At 49.6% G+C, this 15,965-nt stretch overlaps 1 protein-coding gene across 5 annotated transcripts in view; it reads right to left on the bottom strand.

The window, feature by feature from the left end:
* The window catches only part of SH3RF3 (SH3 domain containing ring finger 3), a 157,584-nt gene that overhangs the window by 22,876 nt on the left and 118,743 nt on the right, over positions 1–15,965 (bottom strand). For all 5 annotated transcript variants that reach the window (XM_081593027.1, XM_081593025.1, XM_081593024.1 and 2 more), the window contains 2 exons: positions 14,871–15,124; positions 3,724–4,034 (listed from right to left, as the gene is read on the bottom strand). In XM_081593027.1, coding sequence (XP_081449153.1) covers positions 3,724–4,034; positions 14,871–15,124 — 565 coding nt within the window. The remainder of the gene's footprint in view (positions 1–3,723; positions 4,035–14,870; positions 15,125–15,965) is intronic.

Below are 15,965 nucleotides of genomic sequence, written 5' to 3'. Positions count from 1 at the left end.
GTGGCAGGGCTGGGGGCACTGGAGCAGAAAGCCATGGCCTGTCTCGAAACTGGAAATGCTTTGCCAACAACTGATACACTGGTTACAGAGCCAACACAGCCCTCCTCCTAGTCCACATCTTAGAAACAGCATGGGCAGCAGCTTGCTTGGTACACGGACACCCAATGAGGGAAATAAATTCATAAACCAGTGGTTCTTTATGTTAGGAAAAGGTGCCTGGTTGTTTAAGAGCTTCAACTTTGGGGCTTCCCTGGTGGCTCGGTGGTAAAGAATCTGCCTGCCAATGCAGGAGACTCGTGTTCCATCTCTGATCTGTGAAGATTCCACGTGTCAAGAGCAACTAAGCCTGTGTGCACAACTATGGAGCCTGTGCTCTAGAGCCAGGAAGCTGCAACTACTGAGCACATGTGCCACAAGTACTGAAGCCCACACACCGTAGAGCCTGTGCTCTGCAACAAGAGAAGCCACTGCAATGAGAAGCCAGCACACCACAGCTAGAGAGTAGCCCCCACTCACTGCAACTAGAGAAAAGCCCATGCAGCAACGAAGACCCAGCACAGCCAAAATAAAAAATCTTTTTTAAAAAAAAGGCAGGGACAATTCCTAAAAAAAAAAAAGCCTCATCTTAAAGATTTCTTCAGATTGTACATTCCTGAGTTTTCATTAAACATGTCATTGTACCACTTCCTTCATGTGTGGTGTACTTGATCGCTCAGTTGTGTTCAACTCTTTGAGACCTCATGGACAGTAGCCTGCCAGGCTCCTTTGTCCATGGAGATTCTCTAGGCAAGAATACTGGAGTGGGTTGTCGTGCCCACCTCCAGGGGATCTTCCCAACCCAGGGATCAAACCCAGGTCTCCCGCTTTGCAGGAGGATTCTTTACCAGCTGAGCAACCAGGGAAGCCCTCCTCCCATCATATATACACACAATTTTAATCTGGGGCTGTGGTTAATAAAGGATAGTTCGCCTGCAAACTCATCACCATGAAGTCCCTACAGTAAGCAGGCCCGCCTGCTCTGCCCTGGCCATTGGCCCAAACCCGCCCCCAAAGCTTAGCTATGGAAGCCACACCTTGTGCGTCGGTTTGGTCAAGTGGTTCACTCTCATGGGACTCCTTCTGGCTGCACTCGAGTCATGCACAACCAGAAGGCAGATGCCCTGGGCTCACAGTCCCCTCTTCTGGGCTGACCTCAGGGCCTCCTGCCAGCAGTTACCCTGGTCTTCTTGCCCCCCAAGTCCTGCACAAGCCAAAAACATCAGCAGTCACGGTCTCATGGGGAGGGGAGGCTACCACAAGTCAGCGCACTGGGGCCAGGCAGCCTGGAGACCAGAAGCCTCAGCCTGGCTCCACAGCCAGTGCTCTGTGATCCCAGGCAAGTGCCTCAGCATATCTGAGCCTAGAAGGATCATCAAGAATGACCAGTTTATGCGAAGATCTTTAGAGGTTCTTTCCAGTTCCCATACTCTATTACTCTGTGAAAAGGAAATACCAGGGGGAATACCAAGGAAATACCCCTCATCGACCAGAGGAAAGTTAACTTTCTTCCGGCTCATAAAGTAAAGAATTTCCCATAAGTCATGTGGGTGGAACTTTACTGGCAGTTTTTCAACTCTTGTCAGTCAACAAACATCACCAGCTGCCTGCTATGCATGCGGTACCTCTAGGGTCAGTCAGGGCTCTGAAGTTTCTGAAGTAAGTTTTAAATCAGGACTTAGCACAAAATAGCAACTGACCCCCACATACACTGACCCTCCTGTGTGCTGGGCCTGCCAACCCGCTGTGCGTCCTGTTCCATCTAAACACACGTTGGTCCAAATCCACTAAGCTGGTCTCATGTCTCCTGAGGGTCATTTCAAACATGGGTCACGAGAAGGACCCTCAGCATGCTGGGGACATGGTGAGTGCTGACCAGAGCCAGGCTCCAGCAGGCAGTCAGCCTTGGAGGGAACGCAGGGGAGGGAGGCACGTGAGCATCCCTGGTCAGGCCTGACCCCCATCCTCCTCCCACCTGGGGCCTCCCGGTGGCTCTTGGGCTGCCCTCCACTGGCTACCTCCTTTGGCCTTTGCTCAGCTGAAGCTGCCAGGAGGCCTCCCCTTACCAACAGGCACTCTGCTCCCCATTCTCACCACCCTCTGGGGTCCAGGCAGATGGCCTCACCATCTGGATCGGGTGCTGTCCCCAAGGGACTAGACAGGATGCTGTCTACTTGAGAGGCATGCTCCAATCAAAGCTGGTTTCATACTGAAAGGTCTGAAAACATCCACAGGGACCTCCCTGGTGGTCTAGCGGATAAGACTCCACGCTCCCAATGCAGGGGGCCCGGGATCCATCCCTGGCCAGGGAACTAGATCCCACATCCAACAGTGGAGATTGAAGATCCCAAGTGCTACAACTAAGACCCCTCACAGCCACAAATACGTGAATAAAGTAAAAGTGAAAGTCGCTCGGTCATGTCCAACTCTTTGCAACCCCATGGACTATATAGTCCATGGAATTCTCCAGGCCAGAATACTGGAATGGATAGCCTTTCCCTTCTCCAAGGGATCTTCCCAACCCAGGGATCGAACCCAGGTCTCCAATATTGCAGGTGGATTCTTTACCAGCTGAGCCACAAGGGAAGCCCCTAAAGTAAAAGCTCATTCAGTTGTATCCCACTCTTTGTGACCCCATGGACTGTAGCCTGCCAAGCTCCTCTGTCCATGGAATTCTCTAGGCCAGAATACTGGAGTGGGTAGCCATTCCCTTCTCCAGGGGATCCTTCCAACCCAGGGATTGAACCCAGGTCTCCTGCATTGCAGGAGGGTTCTTTACCATCTGAGCCACCAGGGCAGAGCAAATATGTGAATAAGTATTTTTAAAAAGTGCGCACCAGAGAGAGAGAGAAAACACCCCAGGCTGTAGCAAAGCCAAGAGCATGAAAAGAAGCCACTTGGACAGCGAGGCCAATAAAGGGAGTGACCCCTGCTGGGGACTGGGCTCGCCGTCCAGCACAGCCTGGGCAGAACAGTGGCCTGACCACTGGACACGTCTCACTGGCCCTGAAAGACCAAAAGTGAAAAAAGGTAAAACGGCTCATCAACAATTTTTTTATACAGATTCCATGTTGAAATGACAATATTTTTGGATACTGGGTCTAGTAGATTACACCATTAAAATGAATTTCACTTTTTATCTTATTTTTAACTTACCACAATGTGGCTACAGGAAGACTGCAAATTACACGTGTGGTCTGAATTACGGTTCCATCTGCGGCACTGACATAGAAATCTGGACTCCTGTCTTGGCTCAGCCGACCGCTAGCTGATAGTGACTGAGGCCAGCTCTCCAGATTCAGTTTCTTCCTGAAATAAGCCCACTTCCCTCACTGCTGGGGAAGAGCTGAGGGCCAGCCACACCTACGAGGAGGCTGGTGCCCTACTCTGGCCTGTGCCCTGCGCCACCCTTGTGTGCGCTGCCCGTGGACGGAGCACCGAGGGGAGGATGGCAATTGCTCACATGCGCATGAGGTCTGTGGACGTGTTATTAGACATCCTGATACCTGGCAGTAAGTGTCTAATCCCAGCAAAGCGAGTAGTTCACCACGACTTTCCTGCAAAAGGAACTGAAGCGTCTTGAGGAGGGGGTGCTTTTTTCTGATGTACATGAGCACGCTGGGCTTGGATCGCCCTCCCCAATGGCATCTGATGCCAAAGAAGTAGGACCACCCGCTGGGCACTTACCTTCTCGTTTTTCCTCTCGTCTGGTCTGCCTCCCGCGCTGGTGGGGCTGGATGCGGTCAGGCCACCTGTGGGGCCCCCTCCGGCCTCCCCGTTGAGGTTGGCGGCGCTGACGTTGGGAGGGGTGACGGCCGAAGCTGCCGAGGCGAGCAGGATGGCCGGCCGGGGGCACTGCGTCACTGGCTGGGGGCTGTGCTGCGGGGACCCCAAGGCAGGGGGCCTGAGGCCGGGGGGCAGGCGAGACGGGGAGTTCTGAGAGCGCAGGGGCGACACCGTGGCGGTCGGCCGGCCCTGGCCTTGGGCCGGGTGGGCAGCTGGGAGAGAGGGGTGGAGAGGGTGGGGGAAGGTCAGTCTGCAGCCGGCAATCCTGGGGCTGCGGCCTCGCCCTGCCGCCCACACCTCTGCCGAAGCCCTCGCCTTGGCCCTTGCCACGTTCCTACAGTCTGAACTGAAGTTGTCTGCCGGTGACGAACCAGTACACTCCGGTTTTACAAACATCCTGTTCAACCCTTCTAGACCTGAAGCCCCTAGTGAAATGAAATGTTTCCTGCTTTACGCTCTACCAGTAAACAAGCCTTTTCCAAATGCACATTTCTGAGCCCAGGTCAAACAAAACCAGCTATTTGGAAGCCATCAGCTGCTTCCTCTCCGCTAAGCGCTGAGGAGCTATGGGGATGTGAGAGGCGGCCACACACCGTTACATTCACCTTCTTTGACGATGAACAAGGAATTAGTCCGTGAACAATAAAGAAAGCAGGATTGGCCCCAGATAGCTATGTGCATATGAAAGAAATGATTTCAGCAAGCCCAGACGCTTGCATCTTCCCATACATAGAAGATCACTAAATCTCTTCATGTGAGAGATATAGTTTTCTCTTAATTAACAGTAATCTTTTAATATTTAGATTACCTGCCTCTCCCTGCAAACTTGTATGTAGCCTGGCTTCTCCCCCACCTCCTCAAAGCACTCTCAGGGTCACCTGAGATGCTGTCTCCTGGGCTTGAGTCCTAACATTCCCACTGAATAAAACCTAACTCTCAGCTTTTAGGTTGTGTGTATTTTTTTTTAGTGGAAGAAGCCTGGGGAGGCCCTGGGTTACCAGGCACCACTGAATGTGAGGGGAGCTCTGGACAGTGTGGCTGGGCGGTCTCCACCTGGAACTGGAAGTTACGGCCTAGCCCCTGGCTCCCATACTGAGTGGTCGAGCTGGCCAAGAACCAGCCACGATCACTGATGGAGGCTCACCGTCCACCTCCCTACCCCAGCGTAAGCTTTGCATGGTGGGACCTTCACGTTTCATTCACTAACATGTTCCAAACAGCTGGAACGGTGCCTGGCACATAGTAAGCGCTGAATAAAATTGTTTCAGAATATTTGTGTCTGAGAAAGAGAACTCGGCTAGAACACCTGTACAGATTTCACAGAACTAAACCACTGCAGAAGAAAAGAACACTTCCCAAGAGAGGTGGGGCTCACTCTACAGCTGGTACGAGGGTTAGAGTCCACGGGCCCTCAGTCGCCCACCTGGCAGGACCCAAATGTGTGCCTGTTACCAGCTAAGCCTGCTGGTCTGCGACACCAGAGTAGACTCGGGCTGCTGGAGGAAAGACTGTGGACATGCCATTGCTCTCAGTCTGCCCCCCACTTCTTTAACTCATCATCTCAATAACTCTGGGCCCCTGAATCCTGCCAGCTCTCACAGGTCCACTCCGCCTCCCAGGACTGGGTTCAGAGGGTGCTTTACTGAAAGCAAGTGAGTGAAAAATGATCTGCTTATTGTCACCTCTGTCCTTCCCTCACTCTCAGGCCATCATGTCCTGCGGCATGGAGGAGTAGATGCTGGAAAGTCCACAACTTCAGGGCCATCTCTGTCTGGACACAACCCCTCAGCCTCCAGGCCCAGGGCATGCACTCAGTTTCTCCTGCCCATCACTCCGCCCCCTCCTGGAGCTAACCCGGCCCTCAGGCCAGAGCTAGACTGACCTCCAAGTTCAGGTGGGCCTCCATTCCCTCCCCTACTCCAGTTCAGTTCCGGTCACTCAATTGTGTCCGACTCTTTTCGACCCCATGAATCCCAGCATGCCAGGCCTCCCTGTCCATCACCAACTCCTGGAGTTTACCCAAACTCATGTCCATCGAGTCGGTGATGCCATCCAGACATCTCATCCTCTGTCGTCCCCTTCTCCTCCTGTCCCCAATCCTTCCCAGCATCAGGGGCTTTTCCCATGAGTCAACTCTTCTCATGAGGTCGCCAAAGTATTGGAGTTTCAGCTTCAATATCAGTCCTTCCAATGAACACTCAGGACTGATCTCCTTTAAGATGGACTGGTTGGATCTCCTTGCAGTCCAAGGGACTCTCAAGAGTCTTCTCCAACACCACACTTCAAAAGCATCAATTCTTTGGCGCTCAGCTTTCTTCACCGTCCAACTCTCACATCCATACATGACTACTGGAAAAACCATAGCCTTGACTAGATGGACCTTTGTTGGCAAAGTAATGTCTATGCTTTTTAATATGCTGTCTAGGTTGGTCATAACTTTCCTTCCAAGGAGTAAGGGTCTTTTAATTTCATGGCTGCAATCACCATCTGCAGTGATTTTGGAGCCCAAAAAAATAAAGTCTGACATTGTTTCCACTGTTTCCCCATCCATTTCCCATGAAGTGATGGGACTGTATGCCATGATCTTAGTTTTCTGAATGGTGAGCTTTAAGCCAACTTTTTCACTCTCCTCTCTCACTTTCATCAAGAGGCTTTTTAGTTCCTCTCCACTTTCTGCCATAAGGGTGGTGTCATCTGTGAACCTGAGGTTACTGATATTTCTCCCGGCAATCTTGATTCCAGCTTTTGCTTCTTCCAGCCCAGCATTTCTCATGATGTACTCTGCATATAAGTTAAATAAGCATGGTGACAATATAGAGCCTTGACATACTCCTTTTCCTATTTGGAACCAGTCTGTTGTTCCATGTCCAGTTCTAACTGTTGCTTCCTGACCTGCATACAGGTTTCTCAAGAGGCAGGTCAGGTGGTCTGATATTCCCACGTCTTTCAGATTTTCCACAGTTTATTGTGATCTACACAGTCAAAGGCTTTGGCATAGTCAGTAAAGCAGAAATAGATGTTTTTCTGGAACTCTCTTGCTTTTTCAATGATCCATCGGATGTTGGCAATTTGATTTCTGGTTCCTCTGCCTTTTCTAAATCCAGCTTGAACATCTGGAAGTTCACGATTCACATACTGTTGAAGCCTGGCTTGGAGAATTATAAGCATTACTTTACTAGCATGTGAGATGAGTGCAATTGTGCGGTAGTTTGAGCATTCTTTGGCATTGCCTTTCTTTGGGATTGGAATGAAAACTGACCTTTTCCAGTCCTGTGGCCACTGCTGAGTTTTCCAAATTTGCTGGCATATTGAGTGCAGAACTTTCACAGCATTATCTTTCAGGATTTCTAGAATTCCATCACCTCCACTAGCTTTGTTCGTAGTGATGCTTTCTAAGACCCACTTGATTTCATATTCCAGGATGTCTGGCTCTAGCTGAGTGATCACACCATCGTGGTTATCTGGGTCATGAAGATCTTTTTCGTACAGTTCTTCTGTGTATTCTTTCCACCTCTTCTTAATATCTTCTGCTTCTGTTAGGTCCATACCATTTCTGTTCTTTATCGAGCCCATCTTTGCATGAAATGTTCCCTTGGTATCTCTAATTTTCTTGAAGAGATCTCTAGTATTTCCCATTCTGTTGTTTTCCTCTATTTCTTTGCATTGATCGCTGAGGAAGACTTTCTTATCTTGCTATTCTTTAGAACTCTGCATTCAGATGGGAATATCTTTCCTTTTCTCCTTTGCTTTTCACTTCTCTTCCTTTCATAGCTATTTGTAAGGCCTGTTCAGACAGCCATTTTGCTTTTTTGCATTTCTTTTCCATGGGGATGATCTTGATCTCTGTCTCCTGTACAATGTCACGAACCTCCGTCCATAGTTCATCAGGCACTCTGTCTATCAGATCTAGTCCCTTAAATCTATTTCTCACTTCCACTGTATAGTCGTAGGGATTTGATTTAGGTCATACCTGAATGGTCTATTGGTTTTCTCCACTTTCTTCAATTTCAGTCTGAATTTGGCAATAAGGAGTTTATAATCTGAGCCACAGTCAGCTCCCAGTCTTGTTTTTGCTGACTGTATAGAGCGTCTCCATCTTTGGTTGCAAAGAGTATAATCAATCTGATTTTGGTGTTGACCATCTGGTGATGTCCATGTGTAGAGTCTTCTTTTGTGTTGTTGGAAGAGGGTATTTGCTACTCCAGGAGGGGTCTCAGTACAGAGCACGCCCAAGAAGGGCTCAATACTGATCACTCCTAGGAGGGGGCTCAGTACTGACCACCCTCAGCATGGCCTCCGCCCTTAGATGCCCTCAAGGGGCTGCCTGTCAGTCTTCTGCAGGAGATGAGAGTCAGTCAATACCATCAGCTTCATCCCGGAGCCCAGGAGGCCAGCACATCAACTCTCTTGTGTCCCATTTGTTTACATCCACACAATTGCTTCTTGAAGTATCAAAATAAACCATCCTCTCTGTGTCCAGAACAAAGGGCAGGAGTCCCACATGATTCACTCTTCCAGGAGTCCCAACTCACTTCCATACCAGAAACATGGCTTCTCACCCCATTCTTTCATTATGTTATCTGGACAAGAGGAACTGTGACTCCTCTCTCATCAAATTAATGGACACTTTTATGTTTTCAGAAAAAGTACTTATTGATCCAGTCATTTGTCTTCACACCAATACCACACTGATGACTGCGGCTTTATCAGTTCAGTTCAGTTCAGTTGCTCAGTCGTGTCCGACTCTTTGCGACCTCATGAACTGCAGCACGCCAGGCTTCCCTGTCCATCACCAACTCCCAGAGCTTACTCAAACTCACGTCCATCGAGTCAGTGATGTCATCTAACCATCTCATCCTCTGTCATCCCCTTCTCCTCCTGCCTTCAATCTTTCCCAGCATCAGGGTCTTTTCCCATGAGTTGGCTCTTCATATCAGGTGGCCAAAGTATTGGAGTTTCAGCTTCAACATCAGTCCTTCCAATGAATATTCAAGACTGATTCCCTTTAGGATGGACTGGTTGGATCTCCTTGCAGTCCAAGGGACTCTCAAGAGTCTTCTCCAACACCACAGTTCAAAAGCATCAATTCTTCAGCCCTTACCTTTCTTTATAGTCCAGCTCTCACATCCATACATAACTACTGAAAAACCATAGCTTTGACTAGACAGACCTTTGTTGGCAAGGTAATGTCTCTACTTTTTAATATGCTGTCTATGTTGGTCATAGCTTTTCTTCCAAGGAGAAAGCGTCTTTTAATTTCAAGGCTACAGTCACCATCTGCAGTGATTTTGGAGCCCCCCAAATAAAAGTCTGTCGCTGTTTCCATTTCCCATCTATTTGCCATGAAGTGATGGGACTGTATGCCATGATCTTAGTTTTCTGAATGTTGAGTTTTAAGAGGAGAGTTTTACTCTCCTCTTTTACTTTCGTCATGAGCCTCTTTAGTTCTTCTTTGCTTTCTGCCATAAGGGTGGTGTCATCTGCATATCTGAGGTTATTGATATTTCTCCTTGCAATCTTGATTCCAGCTTATGCTTCATCCAGTCCAGCGTTTCTCATGATGCACTCTGCATATAAGTTAAATAAGCAGGGTGACAATATACAGCCTTGATGTACTCCTTTTTCTATTTGGAGCCAGTCTGTTGTTCCATGTCCAGTTCTAACTTGCTTCTTGACCTGCATACAGATATCTCAGGAGGCAGGTAAGGTGGTCTGGTATTCCCATCTCTTGAAGAATTTTCCACAGTTTGTTGTGATGCACATAGTCAAAGGCTTTGATGTAGTCAATAAAGCAGTAGATGTTTTTCTGGAACTCTTTTGCTTTTTTGATGATCCAATGGATGTTGGCAATTTGATCTCTGGTTCCTCCGGCTTTTCTAAATCCAGCTTGAATATCTGGAAGTTCATAGTTCACATACTGTTGAAGCCTGGTATGGAGAAATGTGGCTTTACAATGTGTCTTAAAATCAGTGTTAGCTTTCAACTTTGTTTTTCTTTTCCAGGTTTTTTTGACCAAGGTCCTCTGCATGCCTATATGAATCTGGATAGCTGACTGTCAGGTTCTACCAAAAAGTTGGGTTAGATCTTGATTGGCACTCCACTGACTCTATAGGTCAGTTTTTGGAGAATAAACACCTTAACAACATTAAGTTTTCTTACTCCTAAATAAAGTACATCTCTGTAAATATTTAAGACTTCCTTAATTTCTTTCTTTAATTTGCAATATTTTGGAGTGTTCAAGTCTTATTCATCTTTTACCAGATTTAATCCTAAGTAATTTATGTTTTTAATGCTATCAAAATTGGTATCATTTTTAAAATGCCAATTTCCAAAAATCATTCCTGGTATAGAGAAACAAAATTGACTTTTGTACATTGAAACTGTATTCTGTAACCTTTGTGTAGATGCCTGTTTCCACCTGGTATAATTTTCCTTCTTTCTAAAGACTACATTGTTCATGGTGTGTGATGACATCTTTTTAACTTCACTGTGTCTGAATAATTCTTTATTTTGCTTTCATTTATGAGAGACATTTGTTGGGTGTAGAATCCTAACCTGACAGATGCATTTCTTTCCGGACTTGTTAAGTTTTCCATGGTCTTCTCACTTGTAGTGTTCCTGACAAGAAATCTACTGTCACCCCTATGTTTTTCCTATGGTATGTGTCTTTTCTTCCTTGCTACTTTCAAGGTTGTTTTCATCACAGATGTTGAACAGTTTGATCATAATTTGTCTTATTGTAGTTTTCTTCATGTTCCTTATGCTTGGGAGTCACTGAGTGTCACTAATCCATGACTTTACAGTTTTTATCAAATTTAGAACAATATTGGTCATTACTTATTCAACTAATTTTTCTGTCCCACCCTTGTCTCCTTTACTTTGGGGACTTCAATTAAAAATATATTTGGCCACTTGAAGTTGTCCTACTGCTCACTGATGCTCTGTTCATTTTAAAATATTCTCTTCTATCTCTTTGTTTCATAGTTTCTATTGCTAGATCTTCAAGTTCACTACTGTTTTCTAAGCAATGTCTAATCTGCCATAATGCCATCCAGTGTGTATTCCTGATCTCACACTGTGTAGTTATTTTTAGAAGCTTGATTTCAGTCTTGAAAATATCTTTCATGCTTCTACTTACCTTTCTGAGCATATGAAATGCAATTATAACATCTTTTTTAGCATCTTTGTTCCGGGTCAGCTTTGATGACTGGTTGGTTGATATCATCTCTGTGGGGCATGTTTTCCTGCTCTTCTGCATGCCTGGTGCTTCCTTATTGCCATCAGACACAGGTGGGTGAGATGTAGCTGCCCCAGCCAGGTGAGCTCCTCTGCACGGTGGCTGGTGTCCTGGGAGCCGGCTGGTGGGAACAGGCAATTCCCAGCAGAGTCTTCGTGCTCTTGGCCCACATGGTCCCTCACATGCCTGCCCATCAGTACTCAGTGTCCTGAGCCAGGGACACTGCACTCTCTGGGGCTTGGTCATCCTGACCCTCATCTCCGTACCCCTACCCAGGGAGCCTTCTGGACTGGCCCTCATGCTCTCCCTGTGTTGACACCTGGCCTTCTCTCCAGGAGGTGAGCTGGGACCTTCCTCTATGTTCTCATCTCTCATAGATCACCATCCTTGGTCTTCTAGTATCCAGTGTCTCACAACACTGTTTTATACATTCCTTGTTTTTTTCAGTTGTTTCTGGTGGGAGGGTAAATCCTGACCTCACTGCTTTATCTTGGCCATAAGCAGAAATCCAGCTTTATCCTTTACATACAAAAATCTGGTTATATCTATTATTTTAAATCCTCTTAGGAGCCCTGCTGCCCACAGGATAAAAAGTGAGGTTTCTTGACCCAGTGAAAGAGAACCAGCCTGATCTGCTCCCCTCAGCTTTGTCACAGGGCTCACAGCTGCCAACACGCCAGCCCTCTGGGGCTCAGAGCCTCTTTCGTGCTCCCTCGTGCTCCACCGTTGCACGCTCTGCTCTGAGTTTTAGACCTAATGTCCACCTTGCCTCTGCAGAGAAACTGTCACCAACACCCTGCTCGTCCCTCCTTCCTATCTCTGTCTCAGTCACATTAAAACAGACAGAATCACTCCAAGCACAAACCGTGGTCTTGCTCATCTCCATGCCTTCGTGGCTGGAATTCCCCATCTGTTTTGTCCACCCGGGTACTTCCTACCTGTCCTTTAGGAACCAAGGCAGCATCAGATCCTCCTGGAGATGGTCCACAGGCCCCTCAGCAGTCGCCCCCTCCTTCCTCCTCAGTCTGAGGGAGGCACCCCTCCTGCTCCCTACACCTTCACACCCCCCAAGCCTCCACCCTGTGCTTTCAAACTCCACTGTAACCTGGGTCTCCTCATCTTCCTCTCTGAGGGGGGGATAGAAATGGGTCCAGACCCCAGCAGAGCCCTCGTGCACCCAGCTCTCTCCCAGTGCATTTTGCTGATAAATGAAAGACTATGTGGGGCCCTTGCCCTCTGGGCACCATGGCCAAGGCAACCAGGCCTTTGTCCAACTGCCTGATTGTGGTTTGGTCTGAGGACACTAACAAGGGTCTCCCAGGTGCCTTGGTCTCCCAGGGGTCTGCTGAGATGGGGCAGTCACTGCAGTGAGCGCTCCTCTGCCTGTGCACACTGTCAGCAGCATGTTCTCGTTCTCCAGACACAGAAGGAAGTGGAAAATGCTGTGGGGACTCCAGACATCTAATTACTGCTATGATGGGGGCATCCTGTATCCTGGCTGCGGCACATGAGCTGGGGACGAGCCCTGGGCTGGAACGCACCTGGCATGCCAGTAAACCATCCTGTGCCTCACTCTCCCACACGTGAATTAAACAGATGGAAGAGCATGCCTGTTACCCATGCTGGTTACCATGGTGATTGAGGACAGAGAGAGTGTTGTTCTGCCCCGGCTGGCCGATTTCTTTGATTCTGCTGTTATTCCATTCCATAAATGAGATGGGCAGGTCATGTGTCTCCTTGAACTGGTGGGTTCCACACATGGCGGGGTGTGGACAGGCCCTCATAAGGCACTTGGTGCAGAGTTGGGTGGCTGGGATGGATGTACACTCCATGAGAGGCAGGCCTGCCATGGCTCTCAGCATCATGGAGCACAGAGCAGGCTGCGGAATGGATGAGGGGGTCACAAGCAGGAGGCCCTGCCTGGGAGCTCCAGGCCCAGGAGACCAGCACCTCAGTGCACATCTCCCCAGCCGTGAAGCAGCGGGCGGGCACTCCCTGGGCACACTATCTCTAGGCCTCAGGGGCTGCATCCATAGCTGGAGGCTACAACAAGCACCATCAGCTGCCCTGAGCCACCGCCGGCTGGAAGGTAATGGCTGGGCCGAGAGGTCGGCCCAGACTCTTCTAGGGCAGAGACAACTGGCTCTTCTCCAGGGCCCCACTGGCCAGGTGAAAAACAGACCTCACTTTTCACTAGTTTAAGGGAAAAAAAAACAACCATATATGAAGGACTCTTGTTCAATTGCTAAGTCGTGTCCGACTCTCTGTGACCCCATGGACTGCAGCACACCAGGCTTCCCTGTCCTTCATCATCTCCCGCATTTACAAAGTGAGTCTTAGCTAACCTACACCAAGGCAAGGCCAAGCCCACCCACAAGGCTTCCTTGGTACAGAGCCCACTGTGGCTGAATGAGACCACCCAGCACGAGGCTGGACACCATGGGGGGACTGTTGTTGGGGACTTTCCTGGTGGCTCAGTGGATAAGAATCCACCTTCCAATGCAGGGGACACAGGTTTGATCTCTGCTTCAGGAAGATTCTACATGTACCTAAGCCCGGCACCACAACTATCGAGCCTGTGCTCTAGAGCCCGTGAGCTGCAATTACGGAGCCTGTGCCACAACTACTGAAGCTCGGGCACTCTAGAGCCCGTGCTCAAGAGAAACCACCACAATGAGAAGCCCGAGCACCACAATAAAGAATAGCCTCTGCTCTCCGCAACTAGAGAAAGCCTGTGCATAGTAATGAACACCCAGCACAGCCAAAAATAAAATAAATAAATTGTTGTTGTTGTGTAGTTGCTAAGTCGTGTCCGACTCTTTTGCGACCCCATGGAATGTAGCCCGCTAGGCTCCTCTGTCTGTGGGATTTCCCAGGCAAGAATACTGGCGTGGGTTGCCATTTCCTCCTCCAGGGAGTCTTCCCGACTGAGGGATCAAACCCGCTCTCCTGCACTGGCACGTGGATTCTTTACCACTGAGCCACCAGGGAAGCCCAAAATAAAATAAATAAACAATTTGGAAAAAAAGACATTTTGAGAAAGAGATTATTTTTGAGAATGGGGTTGGAGTGGAAAGTAATTCTGAGTCATTTAAATGAAATTCAGAGGCACATCCCCCCATCTTGGGTCCCTTTCACCGCACAGTGACAATGTTACTGGCTTATGCGTCGGAAAGTTACTGGCCTGGCTCCCAGGAGGACCACGTGAGTCAAGCTTAGCAGTTCTTCTTAGCTCACTGCCAAGCTTCTAAGCAAGATGCGTTTACCCTACTCACACCTTCAGGAACCTCCCCACACTTCCTCTCGTCTCATGTTACACAGGGAGCCACCTAGACTGTCCTGACTTCTGGTCAGTCTTCTACTGATGAAGCTGCATGAGGACCAATGGCCATCACTCCTCAGCCTCAAAGCATCTCAGCAAGCACCTCTGTGGATTGGTCTCTTTACCAGCTCTGTCTTGGGGGGTGCTGCCTCATCAGGAGACCCCTTGGCGCCTGGCGTGTGGATGCAGGTGATCCACGGTGGCTCATAGGGCTGCCCAGAGGTGCCAAGGTAACCTCACTGGTTCAGCCAGTCCTCTTGCTGCATGAAGTGTATAAACACCTGTGAATTTTCTAATCCATCCCAGCTGCAGGACAGGCTATGAAGATATGTCAACATGTTCCCCAGGACTAGCATAAATTCGTGATTACGTGCACCCCTCCACGGACCACTCAAGACCTGGGCCAAAGGGCACTCATAACTCGTGTCCCTGAGATCACCTTCCTCAAATTTTCCAGCAGAGTGAGGTCCCCAGGAGGCTGCTACATACCAGTGGGGCCGGCGCTCCGGGCCTGGCTGGCCGCTGGCTGGACTGTGTGCCTCAGACAACTGCCCAGTGGGGGAGAGGCAGCCTGGTGCTGGGCCGGGAGCTGGGCTGTGGGGAGGGGAAGGGCTGGCCTCAGGGCCGTGGCTGGGCTGCTCAGACTCCCACCGCCTGGGTGCATGGTTGTGGCCATCCCTTTGGCCAGGGGAGACCCTCCGACTGCGTTATTCCGGGGTGGCCCAGCCCCTCCTACAGGAATCCTGAGGAAATGAACAGAATGAAGTCAGGGGAGGGCACAGATACACCCACACCACACAGACTGATGAAGAACTGCTCAACCCCTTGGTTCTGAGAGCTGGAGGCCATGCCATCCAGGACAAGTCTTACAGCAGCACCAGGATGACCTGGGCATGTGGTGCCCAGAGGCCCAGCTGGACAGTAGAGCCCCTGACAACCACACCGTCTCTCCACGTGCATATGTGACAACCAGCGAAAGAGCCATAGGAAACAGGGAAGTGATGCTAATCAGATATTTTGTTCCAGAGTCACTGCCTTGATTTAGTCTAACAAACAGCTGTGTGTCCCCAAACAGAGGCAGAAGGAACGGGCTTAGCACATCTGGCAGGCAGCAGGAGGCAGGAGCCTGGCTCCTTCTGGATGGAGGACTACTGGGAGTCCAGGAAAGGGCACAGACAAGCCTCGTGTTCGTGGTTTTACCCCAGACTTTCCAGAGAAAGTGATGTGGAGAGTCCAGGACACACCGTGGAGCACAGGACTCTGAGACAGGTCCCGGTGGCTCCTCCCCCTGCACAGGCCAGCCTAAACCATGCACCAGCACCAAGCGTGTGGGGCTCGGGTGGGGAGCTCCTGGGATCCAGTGTCATGATCACATGCCTTCCATTTGTCCAAGAGCTGGGAAAACTCCCTATCTGTCTCCTCTGGATCTCAGCCATGAGGCTCAGGGAGCCACTCATGGTGGGAGCAGGCAGAGCCTCTGCAGAGCAGCCGTGGGGAGAAGGGCCTCCTTGACCAGGGCCACAGGGCCACGGGGCTCACAAGGTGGCCCTTTCCAGGAGGGCCTGGGGGATGTGGCTCCCAGGC

This window comes from Giraffa tippelskirchi, chromosome 4, assembly GCF_054371585.1.
Source record: "Giraffa tippelskirchi isolate mGirTip1 chromosome 4, T2T-mGirTip1v1.2.pri, whole genome shotgun sequence".
NCBI lineage: Eukaryota > Metazoa > Chordata > Mammalia > Artiodactyla > Giraffidae > Giraffa > Giraffa tippelskirchi.
This window is presented reverse-complemented; position numbering and strand designations above follow the sequence as displayed.